Source organism: Oncorhynchus kisutch, linkage group LG17 (assembly GCF_002021735.2).
Source record: "Oncorhynchus kisutch isolate 150728-3 linkage group LG17, Okis_V2, whole genome shotgun sequence".
In the NCBI taxonomy this organism is placed as follows: domain Eukaryota; kingdom Metazoa; phylum Chordata; class Actinopteri; order Salmoniformes; family Salmonidae; genus Oncorhynchus; species Oncorhynchus kisutch.
The window spans coordinates 56085758-56112154 of record NC_034190.2 but is presented as its reverse complement, the minus strand read 5'-3'; the positions used below and the strand labels follow the sequence as shown (position 1 = coordinate 56112154).

The 26397-nt window shown below is 41.9% G+C and overlaps 1 protein-coding gene across 1 annotated transcript; it reads right to left on the bottom strand.

The window, feature by feature from the left end:
• Window positions 1–1154: 1154 nt before the first annotated feature.
• On the bottom strand, window positions 1155–26397 carry LOC109907951 (balbiani ring protein 3-like). Its single transcript, XM_031794122.1, has 11 exons — window positions 26279–26397; window positions 25324–25461; window positions 24812–24949; window positions 23581–23718; window positions 22336–22473; window positions 21091–21228; window positions 19846–19983; window positions 19006–19134; window positions 4001–4156; window positions 1831–1968; window positions 1155–1477 (listed from the first exon to the last, which is right to left on the bottom strand). Exons 1-11 carry the CDS (start codon window positions 26379–26381, stop codon window positions 1341–1343), a joined length of 1491 nt encoding a protein of 496 aa, XP_031649982.1. The 5' UTR covers window positions 26382–26397; the 3' UTR covers window positions 1155–1340.

Genomic DNA, 26397 nt, shown 5'->3' with positions numbered 1-26397 from the left:
AGAACAACAGATTTTCGTAACCAGGGCAGAACAACATATTTTTACCATGTCAGCTCGGGGATGCGATCTTGCAGCCTTTTGGCTTCTAGTCCAACACTCTAACCACTAGGCTACCTGCCGCCATTACAGAACATTTCAGATAGAAATGTATCATGAACAGATATCATGGTCTACTTTATCAGATAAAATGGAGCAGACACTTTCCCTAGTCTATTTTAATACACCCAGTTCACTTTCTGTATCCCATCTCACTTGCCTCAGCTGTGGAAGTGTGTATGTGAAGGGGAGGGAGCGGCTGATTCTTTTCTCTATAAACAAGCTTGGCCTCACTCCTGCCAAGTTCCAACAGAACACAGACACACAGAGGTCTCTTTCTTTGCAAGTCAGCAATTTCCTCTCGCACGTGTTTGGCACTAGAGTGGGGGGAAAAAAGCCCTCAGCATTCCAAATAAAAAGCCTTGTTTATACCTGCCGCTAACAGGCGTGCTGTGTCCTGATCTTCTCCACATTCAGATTGTGCCCACATTTTCAGACATCTGTCTGCACGTGGTATTAAAATGTGTCTCCTATCTGTCCAAGGTGTACGCATTGTGACCAGATTTCATGGTCTATCCCTGTATGCAAATTATTTGACTGATATTCTTTCAATATAATGTTTATTTAAATGTACATATTGATGCCACAAGTCTATTGTGCCACCTGTAAATGATAGAGGGCAGGATAACGATGATTTAAATGGTTTCACTGACCAGAGCCGTCTACAAATGCGTGCCTGACTACCTCCAGCGGTGGGCAGGATCAGGACAAAGGATGCATGTTAGAACCAGGTATAAACAGGGCTAATGAGGGTCATGTCCGGTTTAATAGCTCTGCTGAACTCAGTCCATTTAGACTGGGAAGTGGGTATACACTGGCAGGGAACACAGAAACGTTGTGCAGAGTTGGGGGAGGTGTAGTAACACTAGAAACCTGAGTGCTCCAGACAAATCCCTGACCAAATAGAAGAATAAGCACTGAATCTGGTGGAAAGACGGAACGTGTACATACTTGAGCAATTTCCATTCTTAGTGTGTTCCATCATTTGTCGTTGTAGCTCAGCGCCGGCATAAAAAGGCACCCTGGAAACTAGATTTCCACCAACAAGGTAATACATGTACTGGAATGTATATAAAGGCTGCACATACCGCTTTATTGATTGGAATACAAACAAGTACACCCCCCCCCTAAAAAAAAAAAACAAGCATTCCTCTTCTTGAAGGAGAACTCTTCTTTTTTTTATTGATATGATTTGAGGAGTCTATGAGTGCTGTCACTTCTCTCCAGACCCAAACCTTGCTGTCCTATGAGCAGGGCTCACTGCAGGCGTGGCCGCAGGTTGTCCGGCAACACTTCTGTTCCTCGGGGCACTGGCCGTCATGGTAACAGAACTCAGCACACATGGGGGTCCCCTTAGGCAGGGCACAGCGACCAGGTTTCACTAAGGCAACAGAAAAAATGTGTTTCATTATAAAGTAGCAACATACTGTAGGTTTATGGTAGCAACAGCCTACACTGACTATTCCCATTAAAGTTTTACAATTACAATGACTTGGAATCTTTCTTATTCTATAGCTGGAATGCTCAGGGTCATATATATAGACTCTGTGCCTGCATGGCTCTTGGAAATATTCTTAATTGAGTGTTTCAGCTCTAAAGAGAGTGTATGTGAAATATATTGATCTATGTGTATGAAATGTACATTACAAGATCCAGCTTTCTTGTTTCCAGAATAATGCAGCAATAATGAATGCAATGGATGTGTGTATCTGTCACTCTGGGACCATATCCTACCTGTGTACGGTGCAATGCACTCATGCCCACATCCATTGTGGCAGCATTTTTCATCATTGGGGCAGTCACTGTCATTGGAACAGAACTCGGCACACATCCCTGAACCCCATCGTCTGCGAGGGCACACTCCAGGCTTTGCTTTGTAAACACAATTTGCAGAGCAGACGTGTCAGGGAACCCAACTTACCATGAAGACACATGAACCCCTTTCTGAAAATCTGTCATATTTGTGACTAGATATTTGGTCCCCATCATCAATGTTTCCCTCAGGCCTATGTTCCCTCAAGCCTATGTTCTCTCAGCCCTATGTTCCCTCAGTAATCGCTGAAACAATTTCAATTAAAACTGGCACAAATGCTTATTGTTATAAGGTTACAAAAAATATGATTATTTCAGCATCTACACAAATATTTAAGTAATAATAGTTAAGGGTATATGGGACCTATTGAATATGTGCAATCACTTTGACCTTGACCTTTTGTCAATATTACAGACAAATTTTATTTTCTAAGATAGATTATTATTCATATTTGTTTTGCGAGAACAGGGCTGAGGAAACATAGGCTGAGGAAACAGAGCTGAGGGAAGATAGGGCTGAGAGAACATAGGGCTGAAGGAACTTAGGGCTGAGGGAACATAGGGCTGAGAGAACATAGGGCTGAGAGAACATAGGGCTGAGAGAACAGGGCTGAGAGAACAGGGCTGAGGAAACAGAGCTGAGGGAACATAGGGCTGAGAGAACATAGGGCTGAGGAAACATAGGGCTGAGAGAACATAGGCTGAGGAAACAGCTGAGGGAACATAGAGCTGAGGGAACAGGGCTGAGAGAACATAGGGCTGAAGGAACTTAGGGCTGAGGGAACATAGGGCTGAGAGAACATAGGGCTGAGGAAACAGGGCTGAGGGAACATAGGGCTGAAGGAACTTAGGGCTGAGGTAACATAGGGCTGAGAGAACATAGGGCTGAAGGAACTTAGGGCTGAGGGAACTTAGGGCTGAGGGAACATAGGGCTGAGAGAACATAGGGCTGAAGGAACTTAGGGCTGAGGGAACATAGGGCTGAGAGAACATAGGGCTGAGGGAACATAGGGCTGAAGGAACTTAGGGCTGAGGGAACATAGGGCTGAGAGAACATAGGTCTGAGGGAACATAGGGCTGAAGGAACTTAGGGCTGAGGGAACATAGGGCTGAGAGAACATAGAGCTGAGGGAACATAGGGCTGGAGGAACTTAGGGCTGAGGGAAAATAGGGCTGAGAGAACATAGGGCTGAAGGAACTTAGGGCTGAGGGAACTTAGGGCTGAGGGAACATAGGGCTGAGAGAACATAGGGCTGTGGGAACTGAAGGAACAAAGGGCTGTAGGAACAGACATGGTCCCATACCAACCATTAGTTTGTGCGATTAACGGGGGCTGAGAGAACATAGGGCTGAAGGAACTTAGGGCTGAGGGAACTTAGGGCTGAGGGAACATAGGGCTGAGAGAACATAGGGCTGTGGGAACTGAAGGAACAAAGGGCTGTAGGAACAGACATGGTCCCATACCAACAGTCCCATACCAACAGCTCTGTGTTTGAGAGACAAGGGCGGATCCTGAAAACGGTTCTTCTCACAAAAACATCTGTAAACTCTGAACGGTTTGCGCTACAAACTATTATGAACCCCACTATAAAAAACTGAGACGCTCACGAACACGCACTGTTTTGCTCTACGAAGCTCACAAGCCGCACAAGAGTCGATAGAAAGCAAAGTTTCTTCTACATAAAAGATCATAGGACACCCCCGAACATATGTCTATAATACTGTAATAAACTCACATTGTTGCTGTCAAAAACTCCAAACTCCACACAGTTGTCACTGACTAGTTGGACATTAATTTCTCACTAAGCAAAACATTTCTGTAAAAAAATGTTTTTATCAGGTTATTGTTTGGTGGACCTCATTTTTTGTTGTTGACATTAGTCAATGATACTCATGAAGGCAACAAATGTGTCATTCTTTTTCATTACATTTCTACTAATACTGTCATTGTACTAAAAAGAAAATCGTAAAACACTTCATTGTGAGGCTAAATATGAAGGCTGTACATATAGATCAATGAAAGTAGTGAAAAAACAGATATCTAGGTATCCCTGGGCCTGATGAGGTTAATAAGCCAGCCAGTTCTTCTTACTGAAGGCAGGTGGGACACACACTGCGCCGCAGTCAAATACGCAGCATTTGTCATCTCCAGGACAGTCCTCATCGCAAAAGCATCCCTTTTGTGATGGCACCACGTTCAGAAGCCGCGGGCACTGACCTGCCTTTGGGAGGATTGGCACTGTGAGAGAGCAGGAGGAATCGTTGGAGTGAACTTGGGCGACCTCAAATCAAGTTAATTAAGGTGTAATTACAAAGTAGGCTACTCTAGCAACATTACGGCAATGGATTACAAAAACAGAAGCTTTTTCGTTCATTTTCGGTACCGGCACATTCAGTGTAGGCTATGCGTAAAATGGCCAAGTGTAAGGCTGGATTGTTTCAACCAGTAAATTTAAATCATAATGGCTGGCTCGTGTTTTTAGTAAGTAAAACAACACAATAAGATGCAAAATAGCCTATACACAGTTAGGCCTATATAGGCTAGTCACTTGTGTCTCACACCACAAAGGTAGGCCTACATGTCAAATGGCTACTTAAAATAACTAATCAAATTGCCTTACTTTGTTTCATGAAAAATAGTGACAAATAATGCAAAGTAATTTTAACAACTCACCTGTAGAATTGCCTCCAGTTTCTGCAGCAGAGATTATTTTCAAATCAAATGCCAACAGAACAATAACCAAAGCACAAAGCGCTGACGAATTCATTTCCAAGCTGACTTCAAGACTGTACTTGGAGCAAATAGTCCAAATAGATTTCATAGAAGAGAGACCTGGACCGCGTTCAGTATGAAAAAACGTTGGGCATCGTTCAATTAAACGGAAATGGGGCAGTTCTGAACGACCAGTTGAAAAACGCGGAGGGGTTGGGTTGTTGTTTCAGGCCAGGGTTGGAGAACGCTCTCAGCATAACTGATCAAATATATATGAACGCCAGTAAGGCCGCTGCCCTTTAAATACTTAACTCATTGCTTCATGCCACCACACCTTATTAAATCTCAGTGAGTGACACCCGCCACACCCACCAAATGGAGCAAACATACGTCAAAGTCTGTTCAAGAACGTTTTGGGGAAACGTGTCGTTCAGTACAAACCGTCACGCAACGTAGCAAACGTTTATTCGAACTGAACGCACCCCAAAGGAGAGCCCAACGCATGGGGAACAATAGACCTGCAGGGTCCCTATGTCCCTCATTTTACATTCCGAGTTCGGATCGAACACTTGCTTAGGTCACATCTAATAACAATTATTAAAGAGACATTATGGAACTTTTTACGTGGGTTGCTCTTGATCCAAATGGACAGGAACGTTGCCCAGAAATTAGAACAGATATTCATAATTGGACAAAAAAGGGAACACCACCCTAAACCCATCAGCAAAAGCAAACTAAGGATTTCTATGGTTTTGGATAGGAAATTTATGAATATTACATGAACCATACAGCCAACATTTACATGGGTGTCAGGTAGCTTAAGGGCTAGAGTGTTTGGCCAGTAACAGAAAGGTTGTGAGATCAAATCTACAAGCCTACAAGGTGAAAAATCTGTCAACGTGAGCAAGGCCTTTAACCTTAATTGCTTCCGGCTTGCTGTTGATAATAGCAGACCCTGGCTGTGACACCACTCTCTGAAGGTGTATCAGGGAGAGTTGTGATATGCAAAAAACACATTTCCATTCACACATGCATATTAAAACACACTTGAACATGTGCGAAATACGACAAATATAAGCACCACCAAATTGTTATTAGCATTCAAACTGAAATTTGCCATATACAATGAAACTGTATTAAAAAATACACTAACTGAACCTCAAATGAGATGGTAAATCAATGACTGAAAGGATTTCTGTTGGACTGCTGGTGACATCCCATAATGCATAATGATTCATAAATGAAATATTTCAAAACAAATGCAATTGCATTTGTCTCATGAGCCGAATATATTTTGGGAATGACACAAATATTAATTTTCACAAGGTCTGCTGCCTCAGTTTGTATGATGGCAATTTGCATATTCTCCAGAATGTTATGTAGAGTGATCAGATGAATTGCAATTAATTGCAAAGTCCCTCTTTGCCAAGAAAATGAACTGAATCCCTCAAAAACATTTCCACTGCATTTCAGCCCTGCCACAAAAGGACCAGCTGACATCATGTCAGTGATTCTCTCGTTAACACAGGTGCGAGTGTTGACGAGGACAAGGCTGGAGATCACTCTGTCATGCTGATTGAGTTTGAATAACAGACTGGAAGCTTCAAAAGGAGGATGGTGCTTGGAATCATTGTTCTTCCTCTGTCAAACATGGTTAACTGCAAGGAAACACAAGCCGTCATCATTGCTTTGCACAAAAAGGGCTTCACAGGCAAGGATATTGCTGCCAGTAAGATTGCACCTAAATCAACCATTTATTGGATCATCAAGAACTTCAAGGAGAGCGGTTCAATTGTTGTGAAGAAGGCTTTAGGGCGCCCAAGAAAGTCCAGCAAGTGCCAGGATCGTCTCCTAAAGTTGATTCCGCTGCGGGATCGGGGCACCACCAGTACAGAGCTTGCTCAAGAATGGCAGCAGGCAGGTGTGAGTGCATCTGCATGCACAGTGAGGTGAATACTTTTGGAGGATGGCCTGGTGTCAAGAAGGGCAGCAAAGAAGCCACTTCTCTCCAAGAAAAACATCAGGGACAGACTGATATTCTGCAAAAGGTACAGGGATTGGACTGCTGAGGACTGGGGTAAAGTCATTTACTCTGATGAATCCCCTTTCCGATTGTTTGGGGCATCCGGAAAAAAGCTTGTCCGGAGAAGACAAGGTGAGCGCTACCATCAGTCCTGTGTCATGCCAACAGTAAAGCATCCTGAGACCATTCATGTGTGGGGTTGCTTCTCAGCCAAGGGAGTGGGCTCACTCACAATTTTGCCTAAGAACACAGCCATGAATAAAGAATGGTACAAGCGACTTACAGCTGTAATCGCAGCAAAAGGTGACGCTACAAAGTATTAACTTAAGGGGGCTGAATAATTTAGCATGCCCAATTTTTCAGTTTTTGATTTGTTAAAAAAGTTTGAAATATCCAATAAATGTCGTTCCACTTCATGATTGTGTCCCACTTGTTGTTGATTCTTCACAAAAAATACAGTTTTATATCTTTATGTTTGAAGCCTGAAATGTGGCAAAAGGTCGCAAAGTTCAAGGGGGCCGAATACTTTCGCAAGGCACTGTATATAAATACATTTGATTTGATTTGATTTAGAAACCTCTTGGACCTAGACTTGGTGCTCCAGTACCGCTTGCCGTGGGGGGATCAACACTGTAGCAGAGAGAACAGTCTATGACTAGGATGGCTGGAGTCTTTGACAATTTTTAGGGCCTTCCTCTAACACCGCCTGGTATAGAGGTCCTGGTTGGCAGGAAGCTTGGCCTCGGTGATGTACTGGGCCGTAAGCACTACCCTTTGTAGTGCCTTGCGGTCGGAGGCCGAGCGGTTGCCATACCAGGCAGTGATGCAACCCGTCAGGAGGCTCTCGATGGTGCAGCTGTAAAACCTTTTGAGGATCTGAGGACCCATGCCAAAACATTTCAGTCTCCTGAGGGAGAATACGTTTTGTTGTACCCTCTTCACGACTGTGTTGGTGTGCTTGGACCATGTTAGTTTGTTGGTGATGTGGACGCCAAGGAACTTGAAGCTCTCAACCTCCTCCACTACAGCCCCGTCAATGAGAATGGGGGCGTGCTTGGTCCTCCTTTTCCTGTAGTCCACAATCATCTCCTTTGTCTTGTTCACGTTGAGGGAGAGGTTGTTGTCCTTGCACCACACGTTCAGGTCTCTGATCTTCTCCCTATAGGCTGTCTCATCGTTGTCGGTGATCAGGCCTACCACTGTTGTGTCATCTGCAAACTTAATGATGGTGTTGGAGTCGTGCCTGACCGTGCAGTCATGAGTGAACAGGGAGTACAGGGGGGGGGGGGCTGATCACCCACCCCTGAGGGGCCCCTGTGTTGAGGATCAGCGTGGCGGATGTGTTGTTACCTACCCTTACCACCTGGGGGTGGCCTGTCAGGAAGTCCAGGATCCAGTTGCAGAGGGAGGTGTTTAGTCCCAGGGTCCTTAGCTTAGTGATGAGCTTTGAGGGCACAATGGTGTTGAACTCTGAGCTGTAGTCAATGAATAGCATTCTCACATAGGTGTTCCTTTTGTCCAGGTGTGACAGGGCAGGGTGGAGTGCAATAGCGATGCATCATATGTGGATCTGTTGGTGCTTTATGCTAATTGAGTGTGTCTAGGGTTTCTGGGATAATGGTGTTGATGTGAGCCATGGCCAGTCTTTCAAAGCATTTCATGGCTACAGACATGAGTTCTATTGGTCAGTAGTCATTTAGGCAGGTTACCTTAGTGTTCTTGGGCACAGGGACTATGGTGGTCGGCTTGAAACATGTTAGTATTACAGACTCAGACAGGGAGAGGTTGAAAATGTCAGTGAAGACACTTGGTCAGCGCATGCTTCGAGTACACGTACTGGTGATACGTCTGGCCCTGCGGCCTTGTGAATGTTGACCTGTTTGAAGGTCTTACTCACATCGGCTGCGGAGAGCGTGATCACACAGTTGTCCGGAACAGCTGATGCTCTAATGTATATTTCAGTGTTTCTTGCCTCGAAGCAAGCATAGAAGTTATTTAGCTCATCTGGTAGGCTCTTGTCACTGGGCAACTCTTGGCTGTGATTCCCTTTGTAGTCTGTAAAGGTTTGCAAGCCCTTGCACATTTATTTGGACTTTATTTAACTAGGCAAGTCAGTTAAGCACAAATTCTTATTTTGAATGACAGACTAGGAACAGTGGGTTAACTGTTTTGTTCAGGGGCAGAACAACAGATTTTTAGCTTGTCAGCTCGTGGATTTGATCTTGCAACGGTTACGAGTCCAACGCTCTAACCACTAGGCTACCTGCCACATACATCAGTCACTGGTTTTATCAATAAGTGCATCGAGGTAAGTGCAAGCCCTGCCACATCCGATGAGCGTTGGAGCTGGTGTAGTTTCCCTGCATTTAAGTCCCCTGCCACTTGGAGCGTCGCCTCTGGATGAGCAATTTCCTGTTTGCTTATGGCGGTATACAGCTCTTTGAGCAGGGTGTTAGTGCCAGCATCAGTCTGTGGTGGTATGTAGACAGCTACAAAAATACAGATGAAAACTCTCTCGGAAGATAGTGTGGTCTACAGCTTTTCATGAGATACTCTACCCCAGGCGAGCAAAGCCTCGAGACTTCCTTAGATATCGTGCACCAGCTGTTTTTCACATATATATGCATATGCCCCCGCCCCGTGTCTTACCAGAGGCTGCTGTTTTGTGCTGCCGATGGAGTGTGTAACCCGCCAGCTGTATGTTCTTAATGTCATCGTTCAGCCACGACTCGGTGAAACATAAGATATTACAGTTTTTAATGTCCCATTGGTAGGATATACGTGCTTTCAGCTCGTCCCATTTATTTTCCAGCGATTGAACATTAGCTAGCAGGACGGAAGACAAGGGCAGATTAGCCACTCGTCACCTGATCCTCGCAAGGCACCCTGATATTTTCCACAAAATCTCAGTTTCCTTTTCCAACGAATCACAGGGATCTGGGCATGGTCGGGTGTCTATGGTAGCATATCCCTCCTGTCCGACTCATTGAAGAAGAGATCTTTGTCCAGTTTGAGGTGAGAAATCGCAGTTCTCATGTCCAGAAGCTCTTTTCGGTCATAAGAGACGGTAGCAGCAACATTATGTACAGAACAAGTTACGAACAACGTGAAAAAACAAACAAAATAGCAAAATAACAAAATGGTTGGTTAAGAGCCAATAAGAAGTCAGCCCTCCCCTCCGGCGCCATGTAAAGAGATAGCACACTGTTGATTGTTTGATTTTGGGAAATGGTTTGATTCCGTTGCCTGTATATTGTAGAATATTTTTGTTGTTGTTAAAAATGTATAATTCACCTTTAGGATGGTCTTTAGGCCTACACATTTACTCAGCTGTCATGGTTATGTTGGGCAGATGAATAAGCGTTCTTTCTTTGACTACACTGACATCTGGTGACTTAGATTAGACAACTATTTGCCAGATAAATGCTTATCATTGGATTTTCTTACATTATCACTTTTATAATGTACACCTCCATAAACAAAGTAATTACTATATTTAAATTTCACTCCAAATTACGCTGTAGGACTATACTCATCACATTCTATATGGCTGACTGAGACAACTTAGGTTAGCTAAAGAGGAGATAGCCTATTGCCTAATAATAAAATATATAACATGTTGTGGTTCATATAATGATAAAATGCATATGTCCGAGGAGGGGAATTTGGGAATTTGGGAATATCGGACTGAGAACTCAGAGGGGTAGCGCTAGCAACATACACTATTATACAGTGATATTTACAGAACATTAAGCTGACAATTTGTCAAGGGCCACCAACACTTCTGAGATCAGCCAGGAACCCATTCAAAGCACGGTCCATTTTTCCAGTCCATAGCTCATCACCTTGCCAGCATGACATGGAGATCGGCCCAAAACGCAAATGATTCCCACATGAGTCTGAAACAGAACGTAATGCATGAAGAATGAAATACCGTATTCGGTAGCACTTTATTATAACCACGTAATAAAGCCTTGGTTAATATTTGATGAATAATTTATTAAATCATTACTCCCACATTTGTCAATGTTAGTTACCTAGTTATTCACACATTCACACATTCAAAAACTATTTGTAAAGTATTTCATAATATTCATAAGGTCATTACATAAGAATACATCTTTATAAACTACTTTACTAATCATTAGTTAAGTCTTTTTGCATGGCCTCATCTAAAGTGTGGGCTATTTATACATAATAAATACTAAATACTTTCTAAACAATAAGCACACAATATTCCAAAACGGTCACGCTGTTGTAATAATGTGATGTGTAACTTCAGACAAACTCTATGCTGTGTAATTACATTAAATGTATTACATTAAATTAAATGCTTCAAAATTCACAAAAAGTGACTTTATTAACTGATGAACTATGAAATACCACATATGGAATCATGTAGTAACCAAAGAGTGTTGAACAAATCATAATATATTTTAGATTCATCAAAGTAGTCACTTTCTGTCTTGATGACAGCTTTGCACACTCTTGGCATTCTCTCAATCAGCTTCACAAGGTAGTCACCTGGAATGCATTTCAATTAACAGGTGTGCCTTGTTAGAAGTTCATTTGTGGAATTCCATTCCTTCTTAATGCATTTGAGTCAATCAGTTATTTTGTGACAAGGTAGGGTTGGTATACAGAATATAGAATAATAAGTCCATATTATGGCAAGAACAGCTCAAATAAGCAAAGAGAAATGACAATGCGTCATTACTTTAAGATATGAAGCTCAGTCAATGCGGAACATTTCAAGAACTTTGAAAGTTTCTTCAAGTGTAGTCGCATAACCATCAAGTGCTATGATGAGTCTGGCTCTCATGAGGATCGCCTCAGGAAAAGAAGACCCAGAGCTACCTCTGCTGCAGAGGATAAGTTCATTAGAGATACCAGCCTCAGAGATACCAGCCTCAGACACTAATAATAAGAAGAGACTGGCTTGGGCCAAGAAACACATGCAATGGACATTATACCAGTGGATATCTGTCCTTTGGTATGATGAGTCCTAATTTGAGATTTTTGGTTCCAACCGCTGTCTTTGTGAGACACAGAGTAGGTGAACGGATGATCTCCGCATGTGTGGTTCCCCCCCATGAAGCATGGAGGAGGAGGTGTGATGCGTGGGGGTGCTTTGTTGGTGACACTGTCAGTAATTTATTTAGAATTCAAGGCACACTTAACTAGCATGGCTACCACAGCATTCGACAGCAATACACCATCCCATCTGGTTCGCGCTTAGTGGGACTGTACACCTGTTTTTCCACAGGACAATGACCCAACACACTTCCAGGCTGTGTAAGGGCTACTTGACCAAGAAGGAGAGTGATGGAGTGCTGCATCGGGTGACCTGGCCTCTACAATCACCCGACCTCAACCCAATTGAGATGATTTTAGATAAGTTGGACCGCAGAGTGAAGGAAAAGCAGCCAACAAGTGCTCATTATATGTGGGAAGTACAAAACACTTTTTCACCACAATAGTGTGTACTTACATTCTGAAATCTTGCTCTGATTTATCATCCAAAGGGTCCCAGAGATAACGTGAAGTGTCATTTTGTTAGATAAAATCCTTTTTCATATCCTGAAAAGCCCCATATAGCATGCACGATCGATGTTGTACTATTTGCAATGAAAGGAATCTGTAAAAATCTAACCATAAACGTTGTTTCAACCGGTCAATTCATGTTCATATGTATTCCTCGAGATCATAGAATGTAACCAGACTTCACTATATCATTAGGTGTGTTGTATATGTTGTATATCCTATAGGATGCCTTCATGGCACTCCTTCATGGCACGCCGGTCTTCATTTGATCGACTGTATCTTTGTCAAATAAGCACCAATCGGGGTCAAATAAAGCTAGCTAGATAGCCAATGAGCTGGGCTTTACGGGAGTACCCCTGTCTCGGTCACAAAATGTAGGCGCTAACCTTTTGCAACAGCATGCCTTTTCATTTTGGACAAAAATAATTTGAATAATTCTATATGAAGAGTTATGAAGATATGAAAACTGGTCCTTTGGCAAATGTTGAACTTATAAAATGGCTACTAATACTGTAAAAGATAAATCAAAGTCCAAATATACAGATTTGACGATATTCTTGCAGGACAAAATGTAATATGAATGCCAATGTCTCCTTCACGATTTGCCAAAATGTACCTGGGTGACTTCACACTAAATGTCATGTAGTTCGCTCATTCTTCAAGTTAATCCGTCTGAGACTTTGCACATACACCGCTGCCATCTTGTGGACACCATCAAAATTACAACCAGAGTGATGGCTAGAATTGGGACCTTTCTATTGCATTTCAAATATGGTGGTAGAAAAAAACAGGTTGTTTTTTTCTTTGTATTTTCTTCTACCATATCTATTGTGTTATATTCTCCTACATTCAATTCACATTTACACAAACTTCAAAGTGTTTCCTTTCAAATGGTACCAAGAATATGCATATCCTTGCTTCAGGGCTTGAGCTACAGGCAGTTAGATTTGGTATGTCATTTTATGCAAAAAATTTAAAAAAGGGGGCTACCCCTAAGAAGTTTTACAGTATAATTTTTTATATGAAGCCAAACATAGTTGGTTACTATTTAAATGTTATCCTCCAGAAGAGGCAGAACATAGGCTATATAATGTCTAATCTCAAAAGTACTTACAGAGGAAAAAAACATTTTCTTGTAGAGAATAGAGAAGGTATCATGTTAATGAATGACATTGTAAACAACTAAGGTAAAATTATGTCACACAAGCAATTAATCACAGTGTAAGGAAATGTATGCTCAATTGTCACGCCCTGACCTTAGTATTCTTTGTTTTCTTTATTGTTTTGGTTAGGTCAGGGTGTGACATGGGTGGTGTATGTGTTTTTGTACTGGCTAGGGGTTTTGTAGGTTTATGGGGTCGTTTACTATCTAGGTGTTTATGTATGTCTATGGTTGCCTAGATTGGTTCTCAACAAGAGGCAGCTGTTTATCGTTGTCTCTAATTGGGAACCATATTTAGGCAGCTATCTTCTTTGGGAATTTCGTGGGTTATTATCTATGTCTATGTTATGTTGCACGTTAGCGCAGTGGTTCGTTAGCGGTCACGTTCGTCTTATCGTTTTGTTGTTTTATTTAAGTGTTCTTCGTGTTCTTCCTTCAATAAAGAAAAATGTATTCTAACAACGCTGCACTTTGGTCTACTCCATACGACGATCGTGACATCAATACAAAATTATAACCAGTTCATCGTAGCTCTGCCACAAAAATGAAAGAGGCAATTACTTAAAAGAGAAAGGAATGAATTAATCGTAAATGGCTTAAAATGGCCAATATTAATCGTAACATGTATCAGTTTCACTTACGGTCAAGAGGGTTGACAACTATACCGCATTAAATTCAAGATAGTTGGGAACAGATTTTCGATATCCCAATACCATGGCATCAGATTTATGAAGTACAGTGGGGAGAACAAGTATTTGATACTGTCACGTTCTGACCTTAGTTCTGTTATTATATCTTTGTTTTAGTATGGTCAGGGCGTGAGTTGGGTGGGTTGTCTATGTTCGTTTTTCTATAGTTTGGGATTTCTGTGTTCGGCCTACTATGGTTCTCAATCAGAGGCAGCTGTCAATCGTTGTCCCTGATTGAGAATCATACTTAGGTAGCCTGGTTTCACTTTTGAGTTGTGGGTGTTTATTTTCCTTGTCAGTGTTTGTGCCACACGGGACTGTTTAGTTTGTGTCGTTGATTCACGTTTATTGTTTTGTATTTCAGTGTTCATTTTGATGAAACATTATGGACGCTTACCAAGCTGCGCATTGGTCCTCCGATCCTTCTCGCTACTCCTCCTCAGAAGAGGAGGACGAGAACCCTTACAGATACACTGCCGATTTTGCAGGTTTTCCTACTTACAAAGCATGTAGAGGTCTGTAATTTTTATTATAGGTACACTTCAACTGTGAGAGACGGAATCTAAAACAAAAATCCAGAAAATCACTATGATTTTTAAGTAATTAATTTGCATTTTAATACATAAGTATTTGATACATCAGAAAAGCAGAACATAATATTTGGTACAGAAACCTTTGTTTGCAATTATAGAGATCATACGTTTCCTGTAGTTCTTGACCAGGTTTGCACACACTGCAGCAGGGATTTTGGCCCACTCCTCCATACAGAACTTCTCCAGATCCTTCAGGTTTCAGGGCTGTCGCTGGGAATATACGGACTTTCAGCTCCCTCCTAAGATTTCCTGTTGGGTACAGGTCTGCAGACTGGCTAGGCCACTCCAGGACCTTGAGATGCTTCTTACGGAGCCACCCCTTAATTGCCCTGGCTGTGTGTTTCGGGTCGTTGTCATGCTGGAAGACTCAGCCATGACCCATCTTCAATGCTCTTACTGAGGGAAGTAGATTGTTGGCCAAGATCTCGCGATACATGGCCGCATCCGTCCTCCCCTCAATACGGTGCAGTCGTCCTGTCCCCTTCTTCTTCTTCTTCCTCCAAACATGGCGAGTGGAGTTTAGACCAAAAAACTATATTTTTGTCTCATCAGACCACATGACCTTCTCCCATTCCTCCTCTGGATCATCCAGATGGTCATTGGCAAACTTCAGATGGGCCTGGACATGCACTAGCTTCAGCAGGGGGACCTTGCGTGCGCTGCAGGATTTTAATCCATGACGGCGTAGTGTGTTACTAATGGTTTATTTGAGACTGTGGTCCCAGCTCTCTTCAGGTCATTGACCAGGTCCTGCCGTGTAGTTCTGGGCTATTCCCTCACCGTCCTCATGATCATTGATGCCCCACGAGGTGAGATCTTGCATGGAGCCCCAGACAGAGGATGATTGACCGTCATCTTGAACTTCTTCCGTTTTCTAATAATTGCGCCAACAGTTGTTGCCTTCTCACCAAGCTGCTTGCCTATTGTCCTGTAGCCCATCTCAGCCTTGTGCAGGTCTACAATTAAACCCTGATGTCCTTACACAACTCTCTGGTCTCGGCCATTGTGGAGAGGTTGGAGTCTGTTTGATTGATTGTGTTGACAGGTGTCTTTTATACAGCTAACGAGTTCAAACAGGTGCAGTTAATACAGGTAATGAGTGGAGAATAGGAGGCCTTCTTAAAGAAAAACTAACAGGTCTGTGAGAGACAGAATTCTTACTGGTTGGTAGGTGATCAAATACTTATGTCATTCAATAAAAAGCTAATTAATTACTTAAAAATCATACAATGTGATTTTCTAGATTTTTGTTTTAGACTCCCCCTCTCACAGTTGAAGTGTACCTATGATAAAAATTACAGACCTCTACATGCTTTGTAAGTAGGAAACCTGCAAAATCAGCAGTGTATCAAATACTTGTTCTCCCCACTGTAATATACAAAGTAACAATTGAAGCATCAATCCTTTCTTTTCAATTTAAGCTATTATATAAAATTCCCGCTACAAAAAGAATGCTCAGTATATGGGGCATTGAACAGAATCAATAGAGTATCTATTTTGGTACTGTCCATAGGTGGCTTGTTTCAGGAATGGTTGTTACCATGGGTACCACTTGGTGCACATTTGGGAAACCCTGCCCTATGGTACTGCTCAGGGACTCAGTGATTTAATGCCTAAGTGGTGGATTGTGGGCATGCGCCTGCCACGGAGGAACATGCAAATCTTCTACAGTTTGATGTCAGAGTAGCTCACCATTGCCCCAGGGAACATGCGGACTACCTCCAAATCATCTCGCATCTGACACACCAGGGCTGTCCTCTTGTGTGTCCAAGTTGTTTCCACCGAGATGGATGACGATATTCACGGTCACAACTCGACTCGGCTCGGCCATATTTCCGGCTCGTGTAGTCGTCTATTTAGTCAGCTACATTGTGTAATCGCATAGTAAATATTTGCTTCAGTCTTTGTTTCCTTGCAATTTTCTATGAGCAATGATCAGTATGATTATGAGCATGGATCTTATCAATAAATAAAACGTACAACACCGTGAAGATTCACAAGGAGAGCATATGTTAAACTATATTATAAAGTGAGTGGTTCGTGCCCCGAATGCTGATTGGCTGACAGCTGTGGAATATCAGGCCGTATACCACGGGTATGACAAAATATTTATTTTTACAGCTTCAATTACGTTGGTAATCAGTTTATAATAGCAATAAGGAACCTCGGGGTTTGTGGTATATGGCCAATATACCACGCCAAGGGCTGTATGTGATGGCACGTGCTAAGAACAGTCCTTAGCATGGTATATTGGCCGTATACCACACCTCCTTGTGCATTTTTGCTTAATTATAATGTTCTATAATAAGGTTGTACGATCACCTTCCGGTGTAAAAACCATGGAAATTAAAAACAAAAAACTATGTTTAAACTGAGAACAGGCATTGGTCTGAAGCCGGAAAATGAAGGATATTCACATGAGCACCACACGAGTCTCAAATAACCCCCTAAAAAACCAAGCACAGGTGTTCAAAATCTTGTTTTAATCAAATTCAGCAGTCCACATGAGTTTGTCCATTCACATACTGCCGTTTGTCAATTCACATACTGCCCATGAAAATGGTCCAGTTTCTATAAAAGCTATGATCATTTTTCATATTTATTATTACAGAAAATCATCAGTTTTCATAGACATAATTGTACATGTAATGATTTGTATTTTCTACTTATTTCTTATAACTAATAAGAATTTCCAATAAAGCTTCAATGACTAACTGCAGGCATAGAATCAACATATCCGGAAACACATCTGTTCCTCGGGGCACTGGCCATCTTTGTAACAGTACTCGGCACACATGTAGGTCCCGTTGGGCAGGACACAGCGACCGGGCTTCACTATGGTAACAAATTAAAAGTTGTCAGTTATACAGTAGAAACATACGTGTAATAGGTTTTTCCAGGATAACAATCGAGAAAAGCAGTCGCAGGTAAAGTCAATCAAATCTATCCATAATAAATCGATACATGTAAAATGTATATGTACAATGTATGTGCATGAATATACATGTAACGGTTCTCTTGTGGTACAGTGGGGAGAACAAGTATTTGATACACTGCCGATTTTGGTTTGATACACTGCCGATATCCATATAAAATGTATATGTAAAATGTATGTACATGAATATACAGCAGAAAAACTGTAAAACTCCAAAATATTTGTGTCCTCCAAAGAGGTGGATTGGTTAATATTAATGATTTTTTATTTAGAAAATAATTATATCCAGTTTATTACAAGCTGCAACAGGGAGACACTTCCAGCACAGAAGCATAGAAAATGTCTAACTGGCATCTTGGAGACATGTCCTTTACATTCTAATCAGACAGCACCAAATGTTCTGTAAACACCAGCTCTAGAGGCTTGTAGGAAGTCAAAACAAACAGGCTGTCAGCTGCTACAGAATCACACAGTGTTCACAGAATGTCATCAATACAACATAACAGTGAATAATCAGTGTGTCCTCGGCCCTTATACCTCAAGTCCGGCGTGAACCTCTATCAACAGATATGAGAACAATCCATAACATTCAGCATCAAGTCTAGTGACCATCAATCCACACCTTGAGTGTCACAAGTAGAACACTGGAAATCATCTGTACACTGATTCTTTCCATTGAGGTCTTACTATTACAATGAGTTGGAATTTTGTTGGTGGCCCTTGACAAATTGTCAGCTTAAAGTTCTGTGAATTGCTGTATCGTAAGAAACGTATGTTGCTACTCCTCTGAAGTCTCAGCCTGATATTCCCAAAATCCTTTTTCCCTGAAATATTTTACTTTTATTTATCTAGGCAAGTCAGTTAAGAAAAAAATCTCATTTTCAATGACGGCCTAGGAACAGTGGGTTAACTGCCTTGTTCTTAACAACAGATTTTTATCAGCTCAGGGATTTGCTTTTGCAACCTTTCGGTTACTAGTCCGACGCTCTAACCACTAGGCTACCCTGCCGACAACGGTCCACCAACCAAAGGACATCTAGCCAACATGACACAACTGTGAGAAGCATTGGAGTCAACATGGGCCAGCATCCCTATGGAACGCTTTAAACACCTTGTAGACCCCATGCCCTGATGAATTGAGGCTTTTCTTAGGGCAAATGGGGGTGCAACTCAAAAATAGGAAAGTGTTCCTAAAGTTTGGTATACTCAGAGTGTATAGATGTTGCATAACATTGGTATATACTCTAAAGGCCTGCATGGATCTTGAAAATCTTCTTAATTGAGTGTCTCAGCTCTAAAGAGAGTGTATGTGAAAAATATCTATCTATGTGTATGAAATGTACAAGCCCCAGCTTTCTTGTTTCCAGAGTAATGCAGCAAATAATGAATGCAGTGGATGTGTGTATCTGTCACTCTGGGACCATTCCTACCTGTGTCGGTGCAATGCAGTTATGCCCACATCCATTGTGGCAGCATTTTTCATTATTGGGGCAGTCACTGTCATTGGAACAGAACTCCACACACATCCCCATGCCCCATCGTCTACGAGGGCACACTCCAGGCTTTGCTTTAGGACAACACAATTTGAGCAGACATGTCAGGGGACCCGACATACCACAAAGAGACATGAACACGGACAAAATTGGACTGAACCATTTTCTGGAAATCAGTCATATTTGTGAGGAGATGGTTACGATAAATAGGCATTTGCATTTGTAGGAAGTCAAAACAGAAAGCGGTGACATTGTCAGCTGCTACAGAATCACACAGTGTTCCACAATGTCATCAATACAATACAACAGTGAATAATCAGTGTGTCCTCGGTCCTTCTACTGGGACCTCCAGTCTGGCGTCAATCACTATCAACAGATATGAGAACAATCCATAACATTCATCATCAAGTCTAGTGAGCATCAACCCACACCTTGAATGTCACAACTAGGATACTGGAACCATTGTGTATAACATAAACTGTATACGGTAAATGTTTTGTTGATCACTCTCAACTAAATATGATCTTTAGCGATCCTACATTTCCCCATTACAAATAGGTTTATGGTAGCAACTTGTCAGCCTACACTGACTCTTGCCATTAAAGTCTTTATATTTTGTGACTTCTTAATTGAGTGTCTCAGCTCTATAGAGAGTGTAAGTGAAATATATTGATCTATGTGTATGAAATGTACATTACAAGCTCCATCTTTCTTGTTTCCAGAGAAATGCAGCAATAATGAAGGCAATGGATGTGTGTATCTGTCACTCTGGGACCATATCCTACCTGTGTACGGTGCAATACAGTCATGCCCACATCCATTGTGGCAGCATTTTTCATCATTGGGGCAGTCACTGTCATTGGAACATAACTCTGCACACGTCCCTTCGCCCCATCGTCTACGAGGGCACACTCCAGGCTTTGCTTTGTGAGCACAATTTGAGCAGATGTCAGGGAACCCAAATTGCCACAAAGAGACATGAACATAGACACATTTGGACTGAACCAATTTCTGAAAATCTGTCATATTTGTGAGTAGATGGTTACGATAAATAGGAATTTGTATTTGTGAAAAGATTGTAGAGTATACCCCTAATATTTTTGTGTCTAATTAGTTTTGGAGACATTTGGCCACCATCATCAATGTTTCCCCCATAACACCCATGAAAACGCATGGCAGCCTCCTGAACACTGTTAATAAACCAGTCAGGTTCTTACTGAAGTCAGGTGGGACACACAAGGCGTCAGAGTCAAAGATGCAGCATTTGTCATCTTTAGGACAGTCCTCATCGCGGACACATCCCTTGTGTGACGGCACGACATTCAGAAGCAGCGGGCACTGACCTGCCTTCGGGGGGATCGGCACTGTGAGAGAGCAGGAGGAATAGGAAACAATTGGACCGAACCATTTTCTGAAAATCTGTCATATTTGTGAGGAGATGGTTACGATAAATAGGGATTTGCTTTTGTAGGAAGTCAAAACAGAAAGCGGTGACATTGTCAGCTGCTACAGAATCACACAGTGTTCCACAATGTCATCAAAACAATACAACATTGAATAATCAGTGTGTCCTCGGTCCTTCTACTGGGACCTCCAGTCTGGCGTCAATCACTATCAACAGATATGAGAACAATCCATAACATTCAGGATCAAGTCTAGTGACCATCAACCCACACCTTGAATGTCACAACTAGGATACTGGAACCATTGTGTATAACATAAACTGTATACGGTAAATGTTTTGTTGGTCACTCTCAACTAAATATGATCTTTAGCGATCCTACATTTCCCCATTACAAATAGGTTTATGGTAGCAACTTGTCAGCCTACACTGACTCTTGCCATTGAAGTCTTTATATTTTGTGACTTCTTAATTGAGTGTCTCAGCTCTATAGAGAGTGTAAGTGAAATATATTGATCTATGTGTATGAAATGTACATTACCACCTCCATCTTTCTTGTTTCCAGAGAAATGCAGCAATAATGAAGGCAATGGATGTGTGTATCTGTCACTCTGGGACCATATCCTACCTGTGTACGGTGCAATACAGTCATGCCCACATCCATTGTGGCAGCATTTTTCATCATTGGGGCAGTCACTGTCATTGGAACATAACTCTGCACACGTCCCTACGCCCCATCGTCTACGAGGGCACACTCCAGGCTTTGCTTTGTGAGCACAATTTGAGCAGATGTCAGGGAACCCAAATTGCCACAAAGAGACATGAACATAGACACATTTGGACTGAACCAATTTCTGAAAATCTGTCATATTTGTGAGTAGATGGTTACGATAAATAGGAATTTGTATTTGTGAAAAGATTGTAGAGTATACCCCTAATATTTTTGTGTCTAATTAGTTTTGGAGACATTTGGCCACCATCATCAATGTTTCCCCCATAACACCCATGAAAACGCATGGCAGCCTCCTGAACACTGTTAATAAACCAGTCAGGTTCTTACTGAAGTCAGGTGGGACACACAAGGCGTCAGAGTCAAAGATGCAGCATTTGTCATCTTTAGGACAGTCCTCATCGCGGACACATCCCTTGTGTGACGGCACGACATTCAGAAGCAGCGGGCACTGACCTGCCTTCGGGGGGATCGGCACTGTGAGAGAGCAGGAGGAATAGGAAACAATTGGACCGAACCATTTTCTGAAAATCTGTCATATTTGTGAGGAGATGGTTACGATAAATAGGGATTTGCATTTGTAGGAAGTCAAAACAGAAAGCGGTGACATTGTCAGCTGCTACAGAATCACACAGTGTTCCACAATGTCATCAATACAATACAACAGTGAATAATCAGTGTGTCCTCGGTCCTTCTACTGGGACCTCCAGTCTGGCGTCAATCACTATCAACAGATATGAGAACAATCCATAACATTCAGGATCAAGTCTAGTGACCATCAACCCACACCTTGAATGTCACAACTAGGATACTGGAACCATTGTGTATAACATAAACTGTATACGCTAAATGTTTTGTTGATCACTCTCAACTAAATATGATCTTTAGCGATCCTACATTTCCCCATTACAAATAGGTTTATGGTAGCAACTTGTCAGCCTACACTGACTCTTGCCATTGAAGTCTTTATATTTTGTGACTTCTTAATTGAGTGTCTCAGCTCTATAGAGAGTGTAAGTGAAATATATTGATCTATGTGTATGAAATGTACATTACAAGCTCCATCTTTCTTGTTTCCAGAGAAATGCAGCAATAATGAACGCAATGGATGTGTGTATATGTCACTCTGGGACCATATCCTACCTGTGTACGGTGCAATACAGTTATGCCCACATCCATTGTGGCAGCATTTTTCATCATTGGGGCAGTCACTGTCATTGGAACATAACTCTGCACACGTCCCTTCGCCCCATCGTCTACGAGGGCACACTCCAGGCTTTGCTTTGTGAGCACAATTTGAGCAGATGTCAGGGAACCCAAATTGCCACAAAGAGACATGAACATAGACACATTTGGACTGAACCAATTTCTGAAAATCTGTCATATTTGTGAGTAGATGGTTACGATAAATAGGAATTTGTATTTGTGAAAAGATTGCAGAGTATACCCCTAATATTTTTGTGTCTAATTAGTTTTGGAGACATTTGGCCACCATCATCAATGTTTCCCCCATAACACCCATGAAAACGCATGGCAGCCTCCTGAACACTGTTAATAAACCAGTCAGGTTCTTACTGAAGTCAGGTGGGACACACAAGGCGTCAGAGTCAAAGATGCAGCATTTGTCATCTTTAGGACAGTCCTCATCGCGGACACATCCCTTGTGTGACGGCACGACATTCAGAAGCAGTGGGCACTGACCTGCCTTCGGGGGGATCGGCACTGTGAGAGAGCAGGAGGAATAGGAAACAATTGGACCGAACCATTTTCTGAAAATCTGTCATATTTGTGAGGAGATGGTTACGATAAATAGGGATTTGCATTTGTAGGAAGTCAAAACAGAAAGCGGTGACATTGTCAGCTGCTACAGAATCACACAGTGTTCCACAATGTCATCAATACAATACAACAGTGAATAATCAGTGTGTCCTCGGTCCTTCTACTGGGACCTCCAGTCTGGCGTCAATCACTATCAACAGATATGAGAACAATCCATAACATTCAGGATCAAGTCTAGTGACCATCAACCCACACCTTGAATGTCACAACTAGGATACTGGAACCATTGTGTATAACATAAACTGTATACGGTAAATGTTTTGTTGATCACTCTCAACTAAATATGATCTTTAGCGATCCTACTTTTCCCCATTACAAATAGGTTTATGGTAGCAACTTGTCAGCCTACACTGACTCTTGCCATTGAAGTCTTTATATTTTGTGACTTCTTAATTGAGTGTCTCAGCTCTATAGAGAGTGTAAGTGAAATATATTGATCTATGTGTATGAAATGTACATTACAAGCTCCATCTTTCTTGTTTCCAGAGAAATGCAGCAATAATGAACGCAATGGATGTGTGTATATGTCACTCTGGGACCATATCCTACCTGTGTACGGTGCAATACAGTTATGCCCACATCCATTGTGGCAGCATTTTTCATCATTGGGGCAGTCACTGTCATTGGAACATAACTCTGCACACGTCCCTTCGCCCCATCGTCTACGAGGGCACACTCCAGGCTTTGCTTTGTGAGCACAATTTGAGCAGATGTCAGGGAACCCAAATTGCCACAAAGAGACATGAACATAGACACATTTGGACTGAACCAATTTCTGAAAATCTGTCATATTTGTGAGTAGATGGTTACGATAAATAGGAATTTGTATTTGTGAAAAGATTGCAGAGTATACCCCTAATATTTTTGTGTCTAATTAGTTTTGGAGACATTTGGCCACCATCATCAATGTTTCCCCCATAACACCCATGAAAACGCATGGCAGCCTCCTGAACACTGTTAATAAACCAGTCAGGTTCTTACTGAAGTCAGGTGGGACACACAAGGTGTCAGAGTCAAAGATGCAGCATTTGTCATCTTTAGGACAGTCCTCATCGCGGACACATCCCTTGTGTGACGGCACGACATTCAGAAGCAGTGGGCACTGACCTGCCTTCGGGGGGATCGGCACTGTGAGAGAGCAGGAGGAATAGGAAACAATTGGACCGAACCATTTTCTGAAAATCTGTCATATTTGTGAGGAGATGGTTACGATAAATAGGGATTTGCATTTGTAGGAAGTCAAAACAGAAAGCGGTGACATTGTCAGCTGCTACAGAATCACACAGTGTTCCACAATGTCATCAATACAATACAACAGTGAATAATCAGTGTGTCCTCGGTCCTTCTACTGGGACCTCCAGTCTGGCGTCAATCACTATCAACAGATATGAGAACAATCCATAACATTCATCATGAAGTCTAGTGACCATCAACCCACACCTTGAATGTCACAAGAAGAACAATGGAAATCATGTGTATTACAGAAGCTCTATACTAAACATTGTGTTGATCACTCTAAATTAAATATGAGCTTTACTGGTCTTAAATGTCCCCATTACAAAAGGTTTATGGTATATATATATAAAACTCTAAATACCTACATGGCTCTCTGAAATCTTCTTAATTGAGTGTCTCAGCTCTAAAGAGAGTGTATGTGAAATATATTGATATATGTGAATGAAATGTACATTACAATCTCCAGCTTTCTTGTTTCCAGAGTAATGCAGCAATAATGAATGCAATAGATGGGTGTATCTGTCACTCTGGGACCATATCCTACCTGTGTACGGAGCAATGCAGTTATGCCCACATCCATTGTAGCAGCATTTTTCATCATTGGGGCAGTCACTGTCATTGGAACAGAACTCTGCACACGTCCCTACGCCCCAAGGTCTACGAGGGCACACTCCAGGCTTTGCTTTGGGAGAAAACAATTTGAGGAGACATGTCAGGGAACACGACTTACCACAAAGACACATGAACATGGACACAATTACACTGAACCATTTTCTGAAAATCTGTCACATTTGTGTGGAGATCGTTGCGATAAATGTTAGCTGCTACAGAATCACACAGTGGTCACAGAACGTCATCAGTACAATACAACAGTGAATAATCAGTGTGTCCTCGGTCCTTCTACTGGGGCCTCCAGTCTGGCGTCAATCACTATCAACAGATATGAGAACAATCCATAACATTCAGCATCAAGTCTAGTGACCATCAATCCACACCTTGAATGTCAATGCAATGGTGGGTGATGGGTGTATCTGTCACTCTGGGACCATATCCTACCTGTGTAAGGTGCAATGCAGTTATGCCCACATCCATTGTGGCAGCATTTTTCGTCATTGGGGCAGTCACTGTCATTGGAACATAACTCTGCACATATCCCCATGCCCCATCGTCTAACAGGGCACACTCCAGGCTTTGCTTTGGGACAACACAATTTGAGCAGATGTCAGGGAACCCAACTTGCCACAAAGAGACATAGACACAATTGGACTGAACCAATTTATGAAAATCTATTTGCATCTCTGGAAAGTTTGTAGTCCATACTCCAAGTAATTTAGTGTCTAATTAATAGTTTTGGAGACATTTGTCCCCCATCATCAATGTTTCCCCCATAACACCCATGAAAATGCATGACAGCCTTCTGAACACTCACAATCTATTGGTTCAAAGAAGTAGGTTGAAAACATTGTATGTTAACTCAAATGGGCTGTGCAGCTAGTTACACACAGACACACAAACAGTGCTATTAAGATGCAGAAATAATCATTTCTAGTTAAATGAACATATGAGACAAATTGACAAACACATCATTATATGTTGACTGAATTGTTGCATATGTTTTCTCAAGTTGGAGCTAAGTTTGGGCCAACTAAAAATGATAAGTTCAGGTAACATTTTTATCTAGAAGTTGAATAAACTGAAAAAGGCTTTGGAACCACTTACTTCATAATCATTTGTTGAAACAACTAGAATTTATTTGACAGTGTATGGGTAAAATGGCCAAGGGTAGGCTGGGTTGTTTCAAAGTCATAATGGCTGGCTTGTATTTCTTAGTAAGGTTGCAACAAAATAGGTTGCAAAGGGGCTATGCACAACTATAGGCTATTGTTTATAACCAATTAGGTAGGCTTTAACACCTAAGTCAAGTGTAGCAGGCTTCTTAAAATAAATCATCAAATTGTCACAGTGTGTTTCATGACAAATAATGCAAAGTAGGCTAATTAGAACAACTCACCTGTAGATGTGCCTTCCGTTTCTGCAGCAGAGACTATTTTCAAATCTACAAATGCCAACAGAAAAAGAACCAAAGCACAACGCGCTGACAAATTCATGTCCATGCTGACTTCAAGACTG